Source organism: Semicossyphus pulcher, unplaced genomic scaffold (genome assembly GCF_022749685.1).
Source record: "Semicossyphus pulcher isolate SPU_LCO1_2020_fin unplaced genomic scaffold, fSemPul1.0.p SCAF_23, whole genome shotgun sequence".
Classification (NCBI taxonomy): Eukaryota; Metazoa; Chordata; class Actinopteri; order Labriformes; family Labridae; genus Semicossyphus; species Semicossyphus pulcher.
In genome coordinates, this window is record NW_027211697.1 from 2633406 (window position 1) to 2658241 (window position 24836).

The 24836-nt window shown below is 41.1% G+C and overlaps 3 protein-coding genes across 5 annotated transcripts; 1 reads left to right on the forward strand and 2 right to left on the reverse strand.

The window, feature by feature from the left end:
* Positions 1 to 945: 945 nt before the first annotated feature.
* On the forward strand, positions 946 to 19037 carry mrtfbb (myocardin related transcription factor Bb). Of its 2 annotated transcripts, none has more exons than XM_069674543.1 (14): positions 946 to 1119; positions 5008 to 5073; positions 8099 to 8154; positions 8261 to 8336; positions 8575 to 8742; positions 10028 to 10203; positions 10426 to 10551; positions 11397 to 11644; positions 13129 to 13264; positions 13346 to 14218; positions 15291 to 15401; positions 15520 to 15651; positions 15740 to 15800; positions 15888 to 19037. In XM_069674543.1, the coding sequence occupies exons 1-14, from the start codon at positions 1020 to 1022 to the stop codon at positions 16334 to 16336; spliced, it is 2778 nt and encodes a 925-aa protein (XP_069530644.1). In that variant the 5' UTR covers positions 946 to 1019; the 3' UTR covers positions 16337 to 19037. The 2 variants fall into 2 exon arrangements, with proteins under 2 accessions (XP_069530644.1, XP_069530645.1); XM_069674544.1 differs by having other exon boundaries at positions 946 to 1104.
* LOC138602917 (lipopolysaccharide-induced tumor necrosis factor-alpha factor homolog) lies at positions 18791 to 21852 on the reverse strand. Of its 2 annotated transcripts, XM_069674546.1 has the most exons (6): positions 21779 to 21852; positions 20221 to 20367; positions 19984 to 20118; positions 19825 to 19908; positions 19554 to 19701; positions 18791 to 19430 (listed from the first exon to the last, which is right to left on the reverse strand). In XM_069674546.1, the coding sequence occupies exons 2-6, from the start codon at positions 20357 to 20359 to the stop codon at positions 19322 to 19324; spliced, it is 615 nt and encodes a 204-aa protein (XP_069530647.1). In that variant the 5' UTR covers positions 20360 to 20367; positions 21779 to 21852; the 3' UTR covers positions 18791 to 19321. The 2 variants fall into 2 exon arrangements, with proteins under 2 accessions (XP_069530647.1, XP_069530646.1); XM_069674545.1 differs by lacking the exon at positions 21779 to 21852 and having other exon boundaries at positions 20221 to 20378.
* Positions 21853 to 22070: 218 nt separating this feature from the next.
* Positions 22071 to 24577, reverse strand: snrnp25 (small nuclear ribonucleoprotein 25). The gene is made up of 5 exons (XM_069674748.1): positions 24180 to 24577; positions 23571 to 23661; positions 22642 to 22747; positions 22467 to 22541; positions 22071 to 22369 (listed from the first exon to the last, which is right to left on the reverse strand). Exons 1-5 carry the CDS (start codon positions 24387 to 24389, stop codon positions 22312 to 22314), a joined length of 540 nt encoding a protein of 179 aa, XP_069530849.1. The 5' UTR covers positions 24390 to 24577; the 3' UTR covers positions 22071 to 22311.
* Positions 24578 to 24836: the final 259 nt, after the last annotated feature.

Here is a 24836-nt window from a genome sequence, read left to right on the forward strand (position 1 = left end):
TTTTACAGTCCTGCTCAACATTATTCAGTGTGCTGTTGTAACATATTGTGCCTGATTGTACCACTCCTATTTCCCTTATCTACCCCATGTTTCCCTTGCCCCATGCTGTTTGACATGCATATTTCTGGATCCCACAAGTGAACATTAATAATCCAGAGCCAATATTTCCAGCCCCCCTCCCAGCATGCTTTTTACTCCTCAGACACATCACAGGAACATCCAGAGGACGGAGAGCGTCCTGCGTCTCTGCAGCTTCAGACTCTCTGTCAGGGCACTATTTAACTTTGACATCCTCAATCCACTGGAACACAGGTACGTCACAACACTTACTGTCATTCCCATTGATCTTATTTATTGCTAGTGCATTTGTAGTCATGGACAGCATCGAACCACTATTGTAAGCAAAAACTGCAACAGCTTGTATTTGCTCCTTGTTGTCCTCTTTGAATTCTAAGACACATCTTCTGTTCTCATCAGAGCTAAGATGAAGTTGACACTGTTTGCTATAAATCAATGTTGTTACAACAGAAAACAACATTGAAAATATAAAAACTATGTAAAAACACTTCACAACACTTACTAATGGTGGAAAAAAATGTTGTTTTTTTAGATTAGCTTCTCTGTCCCTTAGGAGCCACTGTGTTTGTTCATGTCTTTTTTATTTATTGCTGCAAAAAAGTTCTTAAGAAAAAGACCCTAAAACTGTTTCCATGAGGAATTCCCAACAGCTTGTTTCGATCAAATTTGTATTTGTCACCAGCACAGGATTTCGTCCCCTGCTGAGAACAATGTCAAAAGTTCTTCTGACCTAGCGAGGGTTAACATGAGCAGCGCTGAGTTCCCTCCTCCTGAAATTGACTGAGCACACACACACACACACACACTGACTTTCCCCGCTGAGGCGAGCACACAGCCAGAGAGGAGGGACTGTTTGCAGCTCTCAGAGCCAGCTGTCGTTCGCTCAGAGCTGGGTCTTTGCTCTCCCCGACTCCCCCGTCCTCCACTGGCCTCATCACTCCATGGGACTCCAGACCTGGCCGCCCAGCACACCACCTCTGTCCTCCATGGCCTGCCTTGATGTGGAGACCCCTTCCATCTGCAGGGGTAAATTCAAATCAGGTGCCTTTACACTTTATTGTCTGACCTATGTGCATTTTGTTGTCTCGTTTGATTGTCTTTGAAAAGTTTTTCTACTCTTGTTAATCTTTTCTAATGGAGGCAGTAGCGGCAGGGGGGGTTGTAGTGACGTAGATGCAGCCCTAACAGGAAATGACAGGGTAACAGTAAAGCTCATCACTATGATTCATGCCAAGCATCACTTTAACAGGAGAGACTATTGTTTTCCAACGGATAATCAATCAAACTTTCTTTAGAAAAGCTTTGACAGCCCGCAAGAGAGAGAGAGATTAAGGAAATATTATATATACTGCCTTCAGTATGTTTGTATTTGCACTCTGTTAAAACATGTTTCCCATAATAAAAGCATGAATCCACACCTGTAATGTAGGTACTTATTTTTATTTTTTATATACTTCATACTTTTATTCAAATGAAGTGCAACATACAGATATGCTGCTGATCAATATTCTGGTCATCATTTACATGTTTTTAATCTTCCTTCTTTAATCTGCAGCAGCTTTCATAGAACAGACCAGGCCTTTAGTAGTGTGGACTATAGCTGTGTGTTGTTGTTATAATACCGATCCCATTAGTATAAGGAACTAAACTAAACGATGGGGAAGTTGTTGGCACATTTCTTGAAAATATTTGCCAAACAAAATAGCCCGTGAGACATCGAACATTCATGTATAGACACACAATATTACTTTATTATTATTGTAAGAAGATGCATAACAACGCTGTAATGTCAAAAGTTTATCATTCTGGATATGTTTAACATCCATTCCTATCCTTTAGGTCCCATCATGCAAACTGTACATGTGTAACCTTTTATTGAATTTGTATGTCACTTTTTTAACTCTAAAGTCCTGACTTGAAATACCCTTTGAACTAGCACGATACAAGTTTGCCAATACAACAACAGTTTGAGGAAACGCCCACTCATGGGGAAGCTAGCTCATGTGTTTTATCATTACTTTGAGTCAGGCTTCTACTTGTGACCTGTTGCTCTGAGAAACAATATATACAACTGCAGTGCGGTAACAAATGAGCTTCACTTGAGAGCGTTACTGACTATATCATATTCACATTTTACCTTTAAAGTTGTAATCTCGAAGATCTCAGTTTCATTTTCTTTGGCGGCACCCTATGGCGATAAACAGTAATTGCAGGAGCACACCGATCATTGATTGTTTCTTTTTCTTAAGATTTATTTTTGAAGTTGTATCTGTAGTCATCGATCTTTTCTTTGTTTGTTCAGCCATAGTAGATTACTGTTTACTCGCAACACTTGCAGAGAACGGAAAAGCAGCCGCTTAGCTCCGCCTACCCTCTCTGGCAGACCAACCACTGCTGGGTGATGGACAACACGTCACTAACTGGCCGCCGCTTGTGATATTTTCCGCGAACAGACACCCAGTCTGTACGACTGCAAATGCAAAGGCTTTCCTCAGCGGGCCATAGGCTCAATCACCATTGTGTTACCTAATTTGGTGATAGATAGTGACTTAACAGACATTTATTTCAATGAAAATCAAGATTATTACTTTAAAGAGGAGTTTTTTCACTGGTTATGAAACAGACTGAATTTATTCTGATCACTCTGTATGACCTACAAAAGCAAACCAGACCGTCAGTGACAAGATTGATTATTTCTATATAGTTATCTTTAATACCTGAAACCACTGGTGGGGGGTAGGTGTCAGACGAAGCGACTTCACGCTGCCTTTGTTTACATTTTCTAGAGCAAAAAATTTAAAGTGAGTGATACATATGCCTGTTGAAGAAAGCAGGATGAGATTTTTTTTTAACTTAAGCATGTACAGGAACAAAATCAGCAGAGATGAGAGGTATGGCTTTGTCCACAGAGGGCGCCAAAATCAACACAAACCAAAAGTTCCTCACAGGAGCTTTAAGAGGCCTATATTCTCAGTGCATATTCATACTGCTTATGTCTTACTGACATATGTTAATGTTGTAGGATGGAGTTCATACTGATATAGTACTGACAAGAACGTGATGAAATGTACTTGATGTTTGCCTGCCTGCACTTGACAGACCAACCAGCTGCTGTGTGTTAGGGAAATGCATCCGAATGATGATACCGCACACTAATATAGTGTGTATATACAAGCAATATAATCTGTATATACATGGTTTAGTCTACCTCTGGTTCTAGATGCCTCCATCTTTGCTAAAATGAGCTACTGTTTGGAGAATGTGATATTTATAACAGTAAAGTCAACATAACCCAGCGTTAGTCTGCTTCTAAACTTATTCCAGCTTAGTCTGGGCAAGAAGTATCTGTAGCTCCACCAAACAGCTTTTTCTGTCCCGTTTCCAAAAAAGAAAAAAAAAAGTCAAAAGAAAAAAAAAAAAAGGTCTGATTGGAGACCTCCAGGGATGATTTGCTGAGAACAACATGGGTCTGAGATTAGAGATTACATCAGTGGGCAGGGATTTTAGCCGAGCCCACTCTCTCTCTTTCTCTCTCTCTGTCTGTTTCTCCACAACCTCTGTTTACGCTCTGCTGGTGAGCAGGAGAGCGGAGCCAGTTTGCATCACTGGGAGGTTAGCCAGGGTTCAGGGTGAGCGCAAGACGGCACAGAGTGAGGAGAACCCCGGGCATGAGGTGTACCCCCAAAATTGCCGATCAAATTAAACTCTGGAAGGCAGCTTTGGTGTTGCTCACATCCAGTTATATCCGCTCTTGCCTATGGCTTTTTTTCCCAACTCTTAGTGGCATGAATGTTGAGTCAAAGTAATGCCAATTTTTTTTTATAATCTCCTGGTATGATCTGTCTCCGGCAGGCCACAACCCCCCTGTCCTGGCTTTGTAATAGGAAACACAGCAGGCAGGGCAGGCACACTGTGTTCTCTACTTCAGACTTGATGGGCTGCTCTGAGAGTAAACTCGGCCTCCCACCCTTTGCCTCAGCACTTGTCACTCTGTGTTCCCTTGCCCACAAGTGGAAGCCCGTGAATGTCCCCTCGGCCCTTCGTACAACCAAAGATCCCACCCCCTTAACTACCCCCAAATTTCATAGTTCCCAGGCCTTGTTCTCACAGCTGCCCAGTTTATTTTTGCTAGAGTGAGTCACAGAGGCCTGCTCAGACGCAGCGCCTTTCCCAGGAGAGTCGAGCAGGTCTGTGTTGTGTTTGTGTGTGAGTGGGAGTAGCTGTTTCCCCTGAGCCTTTTAGTCGCTCTAGCAAAGTCGACATTGCTTCAAAGCAGTGGAGGCAATATGGGCCTCGTGTTACTTACACTGCTGCCTCATTCGTCACCGTTACCTTCTTCTTTAAACTGTTTCTTTCTGCACAGAGCCGTGTTCTTCTGCTGAGATAACATGTCCACGCTCACTTGTTTATAAATGTTTAAACTGGGATCTTACTACAGTTTATGTTGATGTACAACAATCCAAGCTCTGCATGGAAAAGGGAAGAGTCTTTTTTAGTCTTTTCTTTGAACAGTAACGTAGCTGATCCCTTCTTATCGTGCCTGCAGCTCCTCTTTTGTTCGTATTTTGTACTGTAGTTACTTTAATTGAATTTGCATCCCACACAGAGATATTGCCTCGCATCGGGCAGGCTATCGGCCAATCATATTTCACTGTTTGACTGTAACTGTTGTAAAACTTGTGGCTCTCCTAACAACCCTACTTTAAACCATACAGGAAGTGAATAGGATGTCTGTGGTGGTGAACAGGGTTTACTGAAGGGCCTTTGAAGTAGACTATCGATTGAGAAATAATAAGTCCTTTGTTTAGTTTAAGGCCTGGCAGGTTTTTAGGGTTTATCCCAGATGTGGTTGGTAGTTGACTCAGCGTTCTTGGCTCTGACTGGTAAAAGCTCAACTGTGACCTCTGTGTCTCTTCTGCTCTCTCACAGTCCTCCAGCTCTGTCTGAAGCAGAGGAGAAGTCGGGAGCAGCTTGTGGAGCAAGGCATCATGCCGCGTGAGTATTCGCAACCAACGTTAACAACACTTTGGGATTATGCTTTGAAGAAGATCAAGGTTGGAGAATTAGCAGCTACAGAAATAAGAACAATTAAGAAAAGAGAAACCAACATTTCCTTCCACTTTTTCTATTCTTACATTATTTGTTGCTCTCACAAGAACAGTATTAGCTATAAAATTAAACTTAACTGCAGCATCTTCAGCAACCAAACTTCTTTGTTGCTTTAAAAATGTGACACAGGCAGCCAGTTAATAAAATATCTTATTTGTGAGCATGCACTTACTTGCTTTAAGTGTATCCACAGCAACTTGAACCATGCAGCTTAACTTGTTTTTAAGGTGATCACATTGCATCTGTGTAATTAATGTTGAAGCTCATGCTGTCTGTCTAAATTAAAACTGCGACCACTACACACTTGTAATATGTTTTGAATTTTATTTTTGCACAATTTACAATCCACAAAAAGGCAAAGATAGCATGTAACAATATACAGTGCAGGGAGAGACAAAAAAAGAACTGTGGGCTTATTTAAAGGCTCCACCTTAATAATGTTGAAAATTTCACAATTTAATAGAGAACACAAAATTAACACAAGAAAATAATATAAAAGTGATGGCAAACTAATAACAAAATATATACATTGACAGCAAATGGTATCAAATTGATTAAAGTTAAATAAAGAATGTGTGTGTATATGTCTGTTTTTAGAATACCTGAGTTAAACACCTAAAACATGGATATATGGACATCAATACATTGAGAGTAGTTACAAAACAGGAATTAATTTTGTAACATAGCCATTCCATAATTTGGAACCTCGGAATCGTATTAAAAATTGACCTCTGCAAGTGAGAAATTTAGTGGTGCGAAGATCTGAACATTGTCGAGTTGGATAAGAGTGGACCTGTGAAAAATAGAAATGTTTTAAGACATATAAAATGCTCTACTTGAAATAATAAATTGTGTCTGATGTGTTTTTTCTGCAAAATACATTTAATTACCTTGTAAAAATCCTCCTGATGCATCTCCTCCTTCTCCCTCATTAAAAATTCCTGAATCTGCATAGTTACATTAACACACACTAGACTTTTATATGGCTGTAACTGCACAATTTTAATTTTATACTGTAAGCTTTTTGCACTCACCAATATCCTGCACATCTGTACAGTTTTTAATCACACCTGTTATTCATATTTTGTATTATACGTATTGTTTTTTATATTTTTAGCCTCACTCCCTATTTTTTTTATCTTGTTCTATTTAAGTCTTTTACTGATTCTTATTCTGTTCTGTGTTATTTGTTCTGCTCCAAAATCACCAAAACAAATTCCTTGTATGTGTAAACCTACTTGGCAATAAACCCAGATTCTGATTCTGATTCCCCACCCACTATTCACATTTCCAACCCGCCCCTCCTTTGCGAAAACAAAACACGTCTCTGCCATCGTTTAGTGGCAACTTGTTGAAACTTAGCTAGCTTGAAATGTAGTAATTAGTAGTAGTAACGTTAGCGTTAGTATTCAGTAGTGAGTTTGCAAAAATTACGATGACGGTTACAGCTGGCTTGCGCATTGCCGAAGTGGTTGCCATAGGTTACACATAATGATATGCATAGCGTCACCCCGTCCATTAAGGGGATTGGCTCCTTAGGTTTGTGAATGCCAATCTGAAAACATGTTCTTCAGCCTGTCCTTGGTACACTGCAATTTAAATGCAGACAGGCCCAGCCATGGTGATTTGTTGTCCCTGGTATGTCTTGTAGCACAAAATACCACATGGAGATGTTTACAAGGTTAAACACTTGATTTTCACTGGAGGGAGTCTTGAATATTGAATCAATAATGTTGCGTTGTCTGCACATAAATCAACAGTTTTAATAGTTGGACAATTCATAATTGGACTTGTTTGAACATAACATATGCCTCAAAGATTTAACACAGAAAGGCCATAAAGCAGCACATTACAGCCAGAGCAGAAAGACATTTAATTGCTCCTCATTTATACCATCCATCCTTTGATGTGACAAAAGTGGAGCACACTCAGTCCCCCTGCTGCACCTAATAAAAGACGAGCCGAATCTGTGACATAATCACGCTGATATCTGGAAAGTTAGACAAAGACAGCGACAGAGCTCCTCCTTTCGTGCGCTTCTCTCCTGAGAGGCCTCCTGCAGTCATGCTTTCAGCTCCTCTCCGGCTCCACACAGGCACATGAGTCAGCGACTGAGCCTTCACAGGAGGTCAGTCATCCCACTCTGTGGCCTGCACACAAACCTCCCATGCCATTCTCTGATAAAGCTCTCTGCTGCTCCCACACTTTTTTAGGCTTATGCTAGGTATGCAGCGAGGTTTAGGTGATGAGCAGGAATGTTTTGCTTTGCTGTGCTGTCGCACTCCCCCCGGCCTGTGTGTCCTTAAAGCAAACAGTGCTCGTCATATCAGAGGTGACTAGTCAGTGAGCCAGACCTGTGTCAAGCAGAGGGAGTTTATTCTACAAGATCAAAGTCACTCTACACTGAACAATCTCTCTGCTTGAGTCAGAAAAGCTGGTACTTCCTGTTTGACTCCCATGAGTTCCTGAGTAATAATGTCCGGCCCTCTCATGCAGAGCAACAAAGACAAAAACATGATGTAAAAAATGCATTGCACTGCAAGAATAGTGCCAAAGGTGCAATTTTTATTGCACTTTGTATCACCCTTTCTGTCCCTTTACCTCATCCTTAGTTCACAAAGTGTATTATAAGTCAAATTGTTGTGTTGTAGAAGTGTTTGCAGCTGGATGTCTACGATATTAAACTCTGTTTAAATTCCAAAAGGACATCATGATTAAGTACATTACAGTCTGTATACACACCCAGCAGTGCATTATGTACAGGACTGTAGCCATGAACTTCTAAGGAAACTATGTGATAACTTCAAACTGCTTCTAAAATGAGTCCATTACAACAAGTGTACTGTACAAATATTGCCAAGTCCACATGTTGTTACAGTATTTTGACAAAGAAAACTGTTGGTTTTAACAGCTCTGAAAACACCTGCAGCCTTTCATGAACAGATTCGCAGCCTGGAGAGAGCCAGGGTAAGACATCTGCTAGCATCATTATTCAGCAGTACATCCTTTTATTCCTCTTAATATGGATTATGCCCTCAAAATATATAGAAGACACTTTTTTTTCTCCCAACAGACCGGGAACTTCTTAAAGCACAAACTCTGCCGCAGACCTGAGCGCTCTGAGCTGGTCCGAATGCACATCCTCCAAGGTAATCATCCCCCTGTGTGTTCTGACTAGATAACAGACGAATAAGGTGCTGATTCATCTAATCGCACTAATTTCCTGTTTAAATTAGCTTCACAAACTTTGAACCAGATAAATGTCTGTGGTTGACATAAGTTTGTGTGGTCCAGCAGAGTCTGCAATGACTCACCCTGACAAAGCTGTTAGGACGCTGACTGATGCTGGCCCGGATCACAACTAATGATCCTCTGTGTATTTATCAGAGACGCAGGCTGAACCCTCCCTGCAGGCCACACAGATGAAGCTGAAGAGGGCCAGACTGGCTGATGATCTCAATGAGAAAATCGCCCAGCGGCCTGGACCCATGGAGTTGGTGGAGAAGAACATCTTGCCTGTTGACTCAGCTGATGCTGTTGAGGAGGTCACCAATGGTAGATACTCATCAACATTATTATAATCTCATTGTCAGGATACCTGAGCCATTAAATGTAATTTTTTTTACCTAGCAAACAGATCTTTCTCAGTTAAAATGGGTGGGTTCTCTTCCTCAAGTGCCCTTCTCACCTGTGGTGTTCCACAGGGTTCCATTTTAGGTCCCCTGTTATTTTCTATGTACTTGCATAGGATCAGATAATCAGTAATTACAGCGTTCATTACCATTGCTATGCTGATGACACTCAACTGTATGTCCCACTAAAATCCAGTAGTAATGACATATCTTCCATACTGTCTTGTCTGACTGACATAAATGGATAGAGGGATGTCCAAAAACCAAGACAGAAGTCTTTATAATCACTCCTTCCAACTCTGGAAATGATATCAATCACTTTATGTCTGTTTGGGCCCATTATCCATGTATGTTAAAGAAGAGGCTAGAAACCTTGGAGTGGTTTTAGACTCAAATATCTCCTTTAACACTCAGGTGTTGAAAGTTGAAGAGTCCTGTTTCCATCAGTATAGACCGCTTTCTAAGGTTAGGGTTAGCCCTTTTGTCTGCCTGTTTTTTACCCCTTATATTTAATATCCGCCTGTGAGGCACCTTGTAACAGACATTCACATCAATATTGATGAATTGTCATCATTTTAGTCATCCCCTACTTTTCATGGAGCACCATCATCAGGTCTAAATGTAAATTCTCTAATACTTTCCAAAACTTTTATAAATATCTGCAAAATGACACCCCCATCAGCTTCAGCTATTATTCGTGTTGAGCAATAATTAGCTAATGTTAGCATGCTTACAAGCTAAATTAAATGGGGATATTATACATTATTATACATACATTGTACCTGCTTAGCATCAGCATGTTAGACGTATTGTTGTGAACGTTAGCATTTAGCTCAAGTACAGGCTTACAGAGGAGGTGGCGTGTCTGCAGACTCTTGGTCCTGTTACATTTCCTTTGTGTTGTCATGTGTATATTATATTATAAAAGTCTAGTATATGCATTTTTGATTATATAAGAAAAATGTTGCCATTATTAGATGTTACAGCTGAAGACAGACCGGAATTATTGGGAGGAGAGAGTGAGGGATGACTTGCAGCAAAGGGCCGAGGGCAGGAATCGAACCTGTGGCCGCTGCGTTGAGGACTATAGCCTCTGTATATGGGGCGCCTGCTCTACCCACTGAGCTAAACCAGCGCCTCAGTTTGACATATTTTCTGTTTTGATGTATCCTTGCTGAACCTTGTTATGCTTGATGTTTGCCCCCCAGGTGGAAAGACCGATAAGCCTCCAGATGTTTACAACTTTGATGAGGACAGCAGTGATGCCTTATCACCCCAGCAGCCTGTCAGCCAACAATCTCCCAGCTCCACCTGCGCCTCTCCAAAGGAGACTGAGGGGACTGATGCAACCTCTAATTCCTCTCACTTAAAATCTCTCATACAGGTACACCAATACCTTTATTATTTACTCAATTAAGCATAGTTTACATTTGTAAAGTAAAGAAATTGGCTTTTTTCTAAACATGTATGAACCTTTTTTTTGGCTATATTATACCAGTTTATGTGCTTAGCTTTTCTTGCACGGGATGATGCTGAACAGGCGCAGCGGCTTCAGAGTTCTTACTGACTGGATCATGCGGATTCTCTTTGTCTCTGTTTTTCTTAGCAAGCCCTACCACCTAACTCACAGTCACGGTCAGATTTAGTGTCCACCAGTGAGCAACAAGTTTCTTCACCTCAGCCAATCAACACTGTTGCCCCAAGTATCACGCTGGGGCCAGTTCTGGTGAAGGTGAGCTTCAAACTCTAAATTAAATCAACACTTTACATTTTTAAACACTTTTTTAATTTAATGTAAGGAGGAGGGATATATCATTTCATTCGTTATTCTCCTCTGACATTAATAAACAGTAATCATGTAAATGACCTACTTAACCCTACTTATCTCTCATTCATTGACTGCATATTTAAGTTGTTTCCTATGGAAATGTGCTGAACAATGAGATATCAGAGTCTGTGTTTTGTCACACTTTAAAGTGGGATCAGCCAAGTCAAACGCAGGTCAGAGAACTCTTCAAAGTCACTTCACAAAACCTTGGTCTTAAGTCTTAGTCTTCAGTTAGAGTCCAATGAAAGGCTGGCTTTCCTCATCCAGGCTGTGTCAAACGTAACTAAAATATCAAAGGACGGATAGTAGAAATATCTTGTGTATCTATCATAATCCAGCTCTCCTCTGAGCATGACATGAACCATCCCCCTCTTGGAAAATGATAGAGGAACGAGTTTCACAAATTGGAGGGTGTGTGCTTTGCTTAACCGAGGTTGAGTCTCCAGTTTCATAGCTGGAACCCGCAGCTCTTATGCCAAGCAGTTTTCATGAGTATCCTGTGACTGCAGGTGTTAAAACAATAAGGGTCCCATTTCCACTACCTGTTTCCTCATCCTGCAGCTTTCATCAGGTGTCAGAACAGGGCTCCACCTTAATGCCTCAAGCTATCAAGATCTAGTCCCACTTCCAAGTCTGCTCTGTTATTACTGGCAATGCTAACTGTATTCCCTGATACGCAGGGATCAGATATCCTCCAGATGGTCCTTCCTGGGTTTACATAGTCCCTTTTTTTGTGTTGTGTTCTGCAGCAAAGCCTGGCCAAGCTGCCCAGCGATAAAAGCCGCAGCAAACGGAGCAAAGAGTCCAAACCACGGGTGAAGAAGTTGAAGTACCATCAGTACATTCCCCCCGACCAGAAGCAGGAGCTCAATGAAGTGCCGATGGACTCAGCTTATATCCGGCTCCTGCAGCAGCAGCAGCAGTTCCTGCAGCTGCAGATCTTAAACCAGCAACAGCAGCAGTACAGCTATCAGGCTGTGCCTCCTGCAACACTAAAGTATGGTTTCATTTAGCTACAAAAACTCTCCTTTTACACAGCTTGAGATACGATTGGCTCACCACAAACTATATGTATTTTGTCCTAATATTTAGCTTTGTCCCAAAATCCCTTTTATGATTACATAATTGGCCACTAAAGCAGATTATGATTCTGATGACTACTGAAATAACCCTTAAGTAAAAATGTTGTATCATTTCAGACTTTAAATGTTTTAACATGGATTTTCAACAAATTCAATTATTTTAAAGAGGGGGTATTATGCTGTTTCACATTTTAAGACATGTATAGAATGTTACAATGTTGGATGTCCAGACTAAACGTGGGTGGAGTTTGAAATCTCTAGGTAAATGTATATTGGAGTAAACCCCAGGCTTCTCAGCTCAGTCTGCAGACTGCTGTGAACGCCAGGTTTTTCTACATGCCTCAGCAGGCTTCAGAGTGCTGGCCAATCAGAAAAAAGCAGGCTTGTAGATGCAGGGTTTCTTAAAGGGCCAGAGCTGACTCGAGACGTTTCAGGCACGTACACGTACATGGGTATTTTTCAAAACTTAGCTTTTTCTCTGCGTTTTGGCCTTTCGTCCACACACAAACATATAGGTCATGTAGGTCACTGAAAACAGATCTTTTGTAAAACTCCGGCCAGAGTAAAGACTTTTAGAAACGCTGTTTCCACTGAGATAAACAGCGTTTTTGGCTTGTGACTTCAGACTGTGTGGTGTCACAATTGAGGCTGACATTCCTTGCAAAATGACAGACAAGGGACTACGGGTGCGAATAAGCTTAAAGCTATAATCTGGTATGGTGCATCAAATGGTGACATTTATGTTTTAAACTGTACATGGTCCCTTTTAAATTAAAATGAATAAATAAAACATGACAGAAACAGTGATGCTTCTAACCTTGCTAACAGGACTTTTTAAATGTTTACACATATATGTGCAGTTACTCATCCACTTTACTGATATATCCCCCCCCCCTTCCTCGATGCACCATTGCAGCCCACCAGGGAGTCTTCCAGCAATACATTTTTTAAGACTTTTGATTGGCCGCGATTTTCTTTTTCTTCTTTGCATGACTGTGTTATACCGCAGCCTGTAGGTGTGACATTCTCATGACAGCGTTTCTGTTGTGTTTTTAGTGTTTTCATTTGGACAAGGATTTTTTTGTAACTGTGCTTGTGTGGACGGGGGTTTTTTTGGAAACAAAGGAGGGAAAAACACCCGTGTACGTCTGAGTTTTTTTAACTGTAAATTATGCTAAGCTACTCCACAGGTATCACAGAGTGAAATATGAAGCTTAAAATGAGCACAATAAACATAAACTTTTTAACCACAGCTGCGGTTTGTCTTAAAAATTTTACTCCTCCTGCCCACGTCTCCATTCACAGAATCTTCCTCTGAAAGATGAATAATAGTCAACTTTATATTGTAGATCCTCTTTTTAATCTGTACTCCCTTTTGCTTCCTGTCCTATTACAACAGACAAACAACTGAAGCGCAAACCAGCTGTTCCAGTGTTGTTCCGAGTGGAAATGCTGCGTCGACCCCTGTGCAGCCTCGGCACACTCACACGAACCGCAGGCCGGATCACTTACCAGCTAATCTGGATGAGATGAAGGTGACACGTTGCTGCCTCACACAGTGTCATGCACACATAGAGAAGGAGAAGGAGTTTCATGATCATCTTTTTCCTTTACAGGTTGCTGAGCTGAAAATGGAGCTAAAACTCAGATCGTTGCCTGTTTCGGGCACCAAGACAGACCTGATAGAGAGGCTGAAGTTGTATCAGGAGAACTCAAACATTCAGACTGCTGCTGCCATTGAGACAACAGAGGCTTCACAGCCTGAAAACACACAGTTAAGCCCACCTGTATCCCCCATAGCCTCTAAGGTGTCCAGTCTGGGCATAGAGGACTGTAGTATGGCAGGGAGCCCAGCGAAGCTTTCAGATAATCAGTCTCCCACTCACACTGTTGCCTGTGTGAACTCCCCACAAAGATCACCCCCGGAGGAGTGTTCAACAGAGGCCAGGTCTGAGAAGGACAAACGTCTCCACGAGAAGGAGCGTCAGATTGAGGAGCTGATGAGGAAGCTGGAGCAGGAGCAGAGGCTGGTGGAGGAGCTGAAGATGCAGCTGGAGGTGGAGAAGCGGAGTCAGCATGGAGATTCTCCTCCTCAGCTCAGCCCTCTTGCTACTGTACAGGTCAAAGAGGAAAACAGGAGCCCGTCAGACTGCCGCAGTTCTCCTGGTCTGCCAGTGTTGATCAAACAAGAGGAGACAGCAGATCAGAGCCACTTAGGACATCAAAATCACTTCATCATCAACCATCAGACTCTCAAGCAGCCTGAAACTCTGCAGCCGGTCCAGACTGAAGCTCAGATCCTCCTGCCTGCATCTCTTCCTGCTGCAGCAGTCACTATCCAGCTCCCTGCCAACAGCATCAAATTACACACTACTGTTAGCAGTGCAGCCCCGGGCCTCCTCCAGACATCTGGACAGATGCCACAGAAAACAGAGGCCTCAGCAGGATTACAACAGCAATGCAGGACTCAGACTCAGCCACTGACAAAGGTAAGAAAACACTAATGCTCTCACAGGTCGGCTCGGTGGGTAATTTATTAGTCATCACTGTCAGCTGTGATTTTCTTGTGATTTTGTATCTTTAAATGTGCAAAATTAGTTGTGATCATTCATGTGCATGCACTCAAAATTTTTCGATGGCGCTTGCCACTTTATCATCTCTGTTTCATGTTTCATGTTGCCACAGTAATAACAGGCCTCAGCTGGGTGGTGAAAATCTGCCTGATTCACATAAAAAAATAAGCTTCTTTTAACTCAAGATTACTGGAGCAGGCGCAGATTGTAGGCCGACTGTAGTGGTCTGACTGCCCTCTGTTGTCCCTTCTCTGATCCGACATCTCGCCAGAGTTAGCAACAGAAACCACAACTCAATGCTAACTTGGGAGAACTCTTATGAGCCACGCTACATAGCCCTGCACACAGTACCAATACTGTGAAGGATAGTGATGCTAAATAGCTGGAAGAGCAGAGCAATCTTTGTTTAAAGTAATAATCTCAAACTTTTTCATTTAAATAAATGTCTTTTAAGTCACTATCAGCGAGTTAACACAATGGTGATTGAGCCTATGGCCCACTGATGACAGCCTTTTAATTTGCAGTATATAGTATTATTATGGACCGAGTGTCTGTGGCGACATTCGCAGAAAAAATCACAAGCGGCGCCCAGTTAGTGACGCATTTTCCATCAGCCGGCAGTGGTTGGTCTGCCAGAGAGGGTAGGCGGAGCTAAGCGGCTGCACTTGTGGTTTCTGTAAGCATTGTGAGGAAACGGTGATCTACAGTCTACAAATAAAAGTGAGGAAAATCAAGAGTTAGAACTGTGAATTGTTATTGAATTCTGCTCTCATAATTACATATTATTGCCAGTAGGTGGTGCTCAAGAGCATGTAACGGAACTATTCAAGATTGTATCTTTAAGTTGTTAAACAGACATGTTTATAGCTCCTACAAATAGTTGGTGTTGTAATCAACTACTTTTGCATGTGCATGAATTAGAGAGCATTTAACAGCTGTAATGACATTAATGCATTTATTGTGTGGCCTCCTTGCTGACCTGTCACAGACTTGGAGGATGGATAGTACAACCCAAAGCTTTCTCAACACATTCCAAACAAGTGGAAGTCCAGCGGGAGCTTCCTCCAGCCAAACTGTTCCCAAAGGATCGGACAATAAGGTAGTGTAAAGGATGATCCTTTAGTGTCTTCTACTATGGTGAATTAACTTATTTGTGAGTTGTGTTAACTGCATATGATGGTTTGTAATAAATGTCAATTTTTTTTGGCCCCCAAAAGTCTTCCTGCACCAACCCGCCTACTTTGGTCTTGCTGCAGCCAAAATTCACAAACCATGTGTCAAAGTGTAAAGACCCACCGCGCTACGAGGATGCAGTTAAACAGACACGCAGCATGCTAACAGCTATTCAGGTGAAGAGTAAATACACTGTTTTGTACATTATATCTCTACCATTGTTACTGCTGCTGCTTAAACATTTACTTTTATATTCCTCTGCAGGGTCCCTCTGCAGCTAGCCAGCAGATGGACGACCTGTTCGACGTGTTGATCGAGAGTGGTGGTGAGAAATAATGCAACTCTTCTTTTTTTGAGGATAAAAAAATGATTACAGGATTCTTACACGTTACGATCCGCACTTGTTTTTCAGAGATCTCCCCGTTCATCAGACAGGATCCTCTCAGCCCGGACAAGCCTCTTCCTGTGACAGCCAGCGTAACCACCCTTCCCATCAATACAGTTTTATCCCGCCCTCCACCTGTGGTGCAAGTGGCCCAGCCGCCTGCGTCACCACTCGACCCCTCCACCAGCTTGGCAGCCCTGACCTCTGACCCCCAGCTGGAAACCCTCCTGGACAGCACGCTGGGTAACTCTCACACAGAGCCACAAACGCTAAAGCTGATGGAGGAGCTACACTCACCTGAGGTTACGATGGAGGTGGACTTGAATGAGAACACCAACATGGACAATATGGACTGGCTGGATCTGACTCTGTCTGTGCCAGGAGAGGGGGTCAACCCTTTGGACCTGTCAGCGCCTGTGGGCGTCTTCTCTTCTGACTTCCTGAACTCACATGAACTGCACTTGAACTGGGACTGATTGCTGTCAAGGTGAATTGTTGCACCTACCAGAACATTTCATATCATATAAACGTACTTTTTATACGAGGGAGGATTTTTTTTGTTTCCTTTGTTGAAAAAATTAGAGGATTTGGAGTCGGCTCTGTTTTTTATGTGTATAAATTTGCTCAGTAACAGTGTCTGTTTTCATATCGCTTTCTTTCAGGGTCATTAAACCCTCTGATTTTAAGGGGAGACCGACATAAAGTAGGGCTGGTACAGGCTCATTGAGCTGACAGTGAAAGCAGCTTTAAAAATGTCCATCTTAAGTTATGTTTTCGATCTTTTCTCCTGTTGTTGTTCTTCTTTTTGTCATCTGATCTCAATGATTGCACAGTGTTATGAAAGAGGCAATAAAGGAGCAGACCAGGGAAACGTCCTTATCCCGGTAAACAAACTGATGGACAAACACTGCATGTACCCGGGAGCTGTTATGTAAATCAATCACCCTGTCTTTGAATGATTATCACAAACCGGCCTAGATTTCTTGCAAGTGTGCAGATCAGCCAACTCGCTCGTGCATCTCAAATCTGCATCTGTACACTGTGTAAACGTACTGCACATGTTTTTGTCATATGAGCTCCAACAGAGAACACGACTCACGACTTTACAGAAAAAGTACGAACCACTGCTTATCTTTGTTTATTATTCACCTCATGATGAAACAGCGGTAATGCATTGCAGCTGATTTGTATTGCAGCGACATCTGCTGGGCACATTTGAATCAGCTGGAGCAAGCAAAGTCTCTGATCTGACTGAGCCATTCCTGGGACCTACAACCCTGAGTCATTCATCACCTACTCCTGCCAGTATTCCCACTCCCTTCTAAGACGTCTGTGGGTTAACCTCAACAGGAGAAATAATTATTGCCCGTTCTCCAAACTTACTCTTTTAAGTGCTCAGAAAAGTTTTATCTCGGCAACTTTCAGCCCTCATATTTAACAAGAATCTTTTTGACCTTTTCTATCTGATATCAGAGCCTGTCACTCCTGTAAACTGCACTTACTAAAGGGGTGAATGATCTGCTCCCTGTGGGTTTGGATTCCATCTCAGTGCTTCTGTTACTTGATCTCAGTTTGGCTTTTGACACCATAAACCTCTTTGACCTACTGGATAATCAATCTGGCGTCTCTGGCCTCCCTCTCAGATGGTCTTTCATTTCTGAAACACATATTCTATAATAATAGAGACGTTATCAGACTCTGTTCTTGGCTCTCTTTATATTTCACCTCCAGGACAGGTAATCATTTCCAATTTTTCCTGTCGTTGTGAAATCTCACATGATTTCCTTCCCCTGTTTCTGATAACCCTGAGATGCTCATTGGCTCTACTTGACATAGATAACATTCTGAGTAACTGATCGGTAACTCTTGAGTACTTAAAGGAGAAGTCCAGTATTTTTAAATCTGGTCCCTATTTTTACAAATGTGGGGGTCGAAATGACTCATAGGAACAGAACCTTGAACCAGGATTTGTTTACGCAGAGGACTGCCAGCAAGAATATATTTCAAAAGCCATGGCTGAATATTTACCTGATCGACGATAAAGATGAGGCATTTGAACCACCATTCTGTTCAGGTAACATCTCACCACCCACAAGATTTCAAAGCGAGACTCTTCCTGAAGCGAGACTTCTGTTTCTGGTTACACAAAAAGGACTTTACTCTTTGTAAAAAGGACAATCTTTGTAGGGATCATTTCCGTCATGTTTTCGGACACCTGCAGTAACAATCTGAGCCTGTCGGTGGCAAAAACAAGCACTTATAGTGGACGTACTTTGATTGGGCGCCCCGGGGGATTAAGTTGCAGCTATTGTGGGCGTGTCGCAGCTACGGTGGAGGCTACCAGACTGATTCAAAAAGTTTTTGTGCCCATGAGTCATTTCGACACCCAAATTGGTAAAAAAAAAAAAAAAAATCTAGGGCCCAGGTTTAAAAATAGCAAACTTCTCTTTTAATCCCAAAGTTTCAAATCAAAGTTTTTTCACCAATACAATACAGCCAAAATCCTGTCTTTTCTTTCCATGGTTAATGGAGTGGCCATTCAGCCTTTCCTTTATTCATAACTTTGTTATTGTAATGTTTTTTGGAAGGGTCAGCTTCTTCTGAAAGACTTAAATGGTTCAGCTGTAATTTTAACTTCACTTCACTGGCTCTACTTCATCGGCTCCCTATTTATGTCGTCAGACTTTAAGTGGGCACACTGCTACATACCAATCTGATCTACTCAAACCTTGTAGTTCATCTTGTGCTTTCTGAATTAGGGGCTCCTGTCTGTCCCCAAAGTCAGAAGGCTTCAAGGCCTTTTTCTAATCCTGCTCACTTCAGACACATCAGACACATGTCAGTCCATCCAGTCAGCCTGAGGTTTCCCTTATGAAATCAGTTTATCCTTAAAACCCTGATTCAGACAAGGAAATGAAATATGTGATGTTGGCCTACATGTATGGAATGTATTTGACCTGTATGCCATGTATTACCCTTTGCACGAATGTAGCAGTCATTTTATAAATACAGAGATTATTTGGATTTTAACAGTTGGCCTTTGATCATCCTCAGTTTGTTATTAACGCTTTAGTGTTTGACACTAAAAAGCTACCGAGTTAAAGGCTTTATTTTTGTTGTTTTTGTTGAACAAAGAGCTTCAGACAACTGAATGTCATGATTCTGATCATTTCACAGATTTTTCCCTTTTTTTGATATTCAGTAAAAGATGAATTGAACACACAGATCCTCTTTTTTAAATCTCATGGAAAACACATTTACATACAGGCAAGACTATATGAGTTAACAACACACGTTCCCTTTAACATGTGCTCCATTCAAACAAAGAGAAGGCATCTAAAGTCCATCCTGCGCGATGACGGGTCATTATGAATGCAAACAGATGAACTCAGCAAGGGATGCATGTTGAAATACTGCTTCACCATTGTCTGAGCTTCATCTTCTCACCAGCTGCTTTCCTCTCAGACCTTTTTTATGGTTTGAATTGATGTTCGACACAGGGGACATCTGTGTGTGGTCGATTTAAAGTTCTTGGTGCAGAAGGGAATCAGGCAACAACCGGCCACGCAGCTGCAAAAGAGGAAACAGGAAGAAAATAAAATTAAACTGCTGCATGAATAGAAACAGGCCCATAAAGGTCTGTTTATGTTTTCATGCAAATATTTCAGCCGAATGGAGGGAACGCTATCATACCCCATCATAGCGATCATGAAACACATCATCCAGGTCCCACTGTTGACCGAGGTAAAAGTCTCTGTTTCAACAAACTGCCGACACTCTGGACACTGTGTCCTGCATGGACACATTGGAAGGTTGTTCAAGTCGAGATGCACTGTAGGGGCTGTTAAAAAAAGAAGTTTTCCCTTTAAAAATTCAACTTATCTTTGATTTTTCCCTAAATCTGAATGAAAACAGACACAGCATGGTGAGTAGACTAGCTCAGACTTGTGCATCACAGACTCACCTGGGAAAGTAGGCGGAGCCTCGACGTACAAAACATTTGAGGAAGGAGGAGGAGCAGGCTTTGAACTGGAGGGGAAACTAACCTCTAAAAAAGAACAAAAGATGGTCACAACACCAAAGTGTGGTGGAATATAATTTGCTGCACTAAATTTGAACTCACCTTTCTCGTGATTCTTTTCATCTTCAGCGTTGGAGCTGTTTGCGAGGCTTTGTTGGAGTTTGGCCTTCTTTTCTGTCAGCTGTTGCAGCTGCGCATCAATGCTGTAAATCTCCTTCTGACTTGATGAAGCCTCCTCTGTTAGAAAAAAAACATGACTTACTTTCTGGAGTTTACAACATGAGAAATGTAATGTTGCTTGCTTCTTAGTTAGGAATTTCTATTAGACACTTCTGTCACCTGTTTGTCCAAATTCAGCACGATTCCTCAACTCCTCAAACAAGCACTGGATTTTCTTCCTCTCCTGGAGCTGATGTCTCTTGAGTGAAAGTTGCTTCAACTCTTTTACGATCCTTTTTGTCTCGCCGTTGAAAGTCATGGTGGATGCTGAAAAGACAGGGAATTGTTTTCAGACATTTTCCTACATATTACATTGATGAGATTAAAAGAATTTTAAACTTTAAAACCAGTTTCCCACACTCTTCCACTCTTCAGACAAACATTTTAATCAGCATCATGTGGCCTTTCTTTATCCCGAAAAATCTGGACGGGATCTTCTAATGTTGCAGTGTAGCCTACACAGAGCAGACCTATTCTTTTGACGACCTTTGGGTGGAATCTCTATCAGGTCCTTTAATCCATCCATCCATTCATTATCTATACCGCTTATCCTGTTCACGGTCGTGGGGGGGCTGGAACCTATCCCAGCTGTCATTGGGCGAGAGGTGGGGTACACCCTGGAGTGATCGCCAGTCAATCACAGGGCGGACACATATAGAGACAGACAACCTTTCACGCTCACACTCACACCTACGGGGATTGTAGAGTCCCTAATAACCTCACAAGCATGTCTTTGGACTGTGGGAGGAAGCCGAAGAGACGTTGCCTCTCACACCGTTTCCAAAGCTTCAAAGAGCTAACATCAGTTCATTCGTCAGAATATTGTTTGATTAGCAAAAGATTATCATTGAAGTACAATTTACCCTATTCATAGTTACACCTTTGGTTAAGCACATAAATACATAGTTTGTTAGAGGGTCAAACTGAAAAAAAAAGGTGTTAAATGCAAAAATGCGTTTATGCAGAGGTCTCAGTCATCCAGCACTTTTTTCAAATGCTGAAATAGGCATGCCGTGGTGGATATATTTGAATAAGATGTGTTTGTTAAAACACTGAAAGTACGCAGAGTTTAGATGTTGGTTTAATCTCCTGAAGTTCGCTTTCAATTAAATACATGCACAGGTCATTTGCATTTTTCTGACCAAAGGTAATTAATAAAAAGACCAATTGTTCAACAATGTTGTTTAAATAAATAAAAAATAACATTTAAGAAACAGGGGAACATTTTAAAATGTTGGCTGAAACAAAATCGCTTATTGTCCACTGTGCATTTACCACATTTCATATAAAGACCTTCATTCAGTTTATACTTTAATTCCCCCTGCAGGTTATTTTAATTTACAATAAACTGTAGTTTGTGCCCGAAATATGGAGTCAAACATTTTACTATTTTCCTCCAGGAAATAATAAACCAACAGTGTGAAGAAAAATCTCGACAAATATTTCTGATTTGCAGAAAAAGCCTCAAAACAATCATTAACACTTGCAGATAAAATACAGGGATTCGTTTTTGAAGCAACACTTACACCACAGATCACAAGTTACTGTAACTGCAGTGATGTACTCACTGCTACAACGTAAGAAGTTAAACTTATTACGCAAACATTCAAACTATTTACTTTTCATTTAAAGTGCACTAAAAGGGATTATTAGATTAAAAAGAGTAAAAGTGTATTACCTAATTTCCTCAGCTGCTGCAAGTGTATCCTGAACAGGAAACATTCAGACTATCAACAAGGGCTTCTAATGTTCACTTATACCAGGAAATATTCAAATCGTCAGATTACATTTACAATCGAGTTCTCTGGAAAATTTTGTGTTGTGGCGTTGCCAAGATGCTTGCTTATGTTGGAAAGATACACAAAATACACTAAAAAAAAAAGGTAAAAAGTTTTAATAATTGCAAACATCTCTGAACACTTGCAGATAAACAAGGTTAACAAATCTAAATATCATATTTACATGTCGCCTCTTTGAGAAGCTGCTCAGTTTGTAAAATGTCTCTGGATATAAATATGGGCTTTATAATGTGTAAAAAGCTACACGATCAAGAATGCCCCAAAACACTTAAATAAAACAAGTCATTCAATCATGAACTACTTGAAATACTAAGTAAGTATTAATAAGTCATCTTATGTCAGCTGGGAAGGTTGCACCAGCACACACTGCATCTACTGTTCTTCCTGCTGGAAAAGTGTGGGCAGTGATGTTTCACTTTTTCCTGAGTCTCTTCATGAACGTCACTTCATCTCTGTTCCTGATCCCATAACTTAGAAACGAAAATAAACACAGAGAGTAGAAAGTCAAACAATGCAGAAGAAACCACAGCATCACAACTGAAGGAGGGGATTATTCTATACACTTACTCTTTAAGCCTCATCTTGTCGTCTTCAAGCTTTTCCCCTTGAAATACTAAATGATAAGTTCTCCAAACATACCTCCTGTAAAATCAAGAAGACAAGCAGCGGGAATGTAAGTGTTTGAATTTGTAATACAATTTTAAGTTCTTGAGTGTGTGTGTGTGTGCGTGCGTGTATTTACCAGCTGACATGTTTCACTCCCCCTTCACGTTGTTGTTTCAGCTCCATGAATCTGCGAATAGCCTTCTTCAGGTCCAGGACAGTGGCATTCTGCACCACCACTATGGCTTTGGAAGAAAGATTTTTAAATAATGGTTAATGAGACATCACCAGTTGTAATTGTGAAATAAATGAATAATAATACAAACATTACATTATGTAGTTTAGTTTAAAGCTCCTGTGAGGAAAATTTGGGTTGTGTTGATTTTGGCGCCCCCTGTGGACAAAGTTGTACCTCTTATCTCTTTGCTGATTTTGTCCTGTACATGCTTAAGTGTTGTTTTTTAACAAAACTTCATCTTCTTTCTTAAACAGTCATATGTATCACTCACTTTAAATTTTTGCCCTGGAAAATGTAAACAAAGGCAGCGTGCAGTTAATTGCTTCGTCTGACACCTACCCCCCTCCCACCAGCAGTTTCTGGCATTAAAAATAACTATATAAAAAATAATCAATCAATCTCTCTGATGGTCTGGTTTGCTTTTGTAGGTCTTATAGAGTAATCAGAATGAATTTCAATCTGTTTCATAAGCAACGAAAAACTCGTCACAGGAGTTTTAAACTACACAAAAGTCCTTTTCTGCACATTAATGTCCATGTTAATAAACAGCGCCCCCTCTGTGGTTTGCTCCAGGTTCTCTCCGACGTGCAAGGATTAGAAGGTAAAGCGCATGTCAAAATGACGTAAAAATTGCCGTAAAGAAGTTCAGTTCAGTTTTGTGACATCACGATAGAGAAGATATAGAAAAACACATACAACAGACATTTTGATATTGTTTTAACAATATATATAGTCATATTGCTCAGCCCTAGTAACCAGAAATCACACACTTGCATGTTCAACTTCTGTTCTGCCTCAAAATGAAACAACAAAACAATCTCATCACTTACGCATTATTTCGCCGTCCGCCTTTAAAACCCTCACAGTCATTGCCTGACCGTACTCCAAAGCGATCTGAGAATTGACCTCCTCCAGAGTCACCTAAACAAAGGAATAGATAATCAGCTTTCCAAAAAAATGAACTTATTTAGACTTAAAATTTTAAGTCTTCTTCTCTCAATCAGCCAAGACTTTGCCTGCAGTAAATTATCTTTATAAATTGCTAAATAGTCCTGGATGGATGGATGGAACAAGACATTCTTTCCAAAGGAACTTATAGTTGAAACCATTTTAAGCAGTCTTTGGGATTAGAACTGTCAACCTTTCAAAGATTGTGAAAACATGCAATTCTTCAAATAATAGTTTATTAGACTTTGTGGTCTATTTTGCTCTGACATTCACTCCAAAGACTAGTAACTAAATTCAACCGAATGTGAGTGTCCCAGACCATAAAATCAAATTAAAACAGTTTAAACTCCAGTCAAGTTTCAGGATAACACAACGCGTGTATCTAGTGTGATGCATCAAAACATTACGTGTGAATCTATAGTGCATGTATCTGATATTTCATTTGCACATCCTACGGCATATAAAGTGTACTCCGGACAGGTCAAACCAACCTGGATTGGCAGATCACAAAGTAAAGGGTCCTGCACAAGTCTAGCAAGTCCCTCCTCGAAAATATCCAAGATCTCTGAGTGAGGAAGGGCCTCCTCGTCTTCCTCCTCCTCCGCGTCGGGAGCTGCCATCTCTGTCAGGTCATCGTATTCTACCTCTTCATCTTTTACAGACACTTCTCCTGCAACAGTGTCCTGACTCTGCTCCTCCATCAGCAGTCAGGCATTCAAATCATACAACGTACAGCTGCCCGGTTTTTGCAGGAGGGGAATGATAAAACTTACTGTTTTTAACATGTAAATTAAAGTTTTTAAAGTCTAAACAAATGTGCTGGACTCAGATAAAACAATTATTGCTGTCAAACAAATTCATAGGACACTATTTAGTGGCCAGCAAAGTAGTAAACAAAGACTGTGTACAGTAGCCATTATATACCGGAAGGCAACTGTGGATTAGTTAAAGTAGTTCCCCTTAGTGGACGTAAATTAAAGCAACAAATTACTGTTTTTCCTTGGACAGCAATATATAAGGGTAATTCAATCTTTGCATAATTCCACTTTGCATTGCGTTTTTTTTCTTTAATCATCGATAAATTAATAAAAATCTACTTCCAATGTTTATACTTTGTTTCCCGCCGAGCTTTAAAACCGTTACACCTG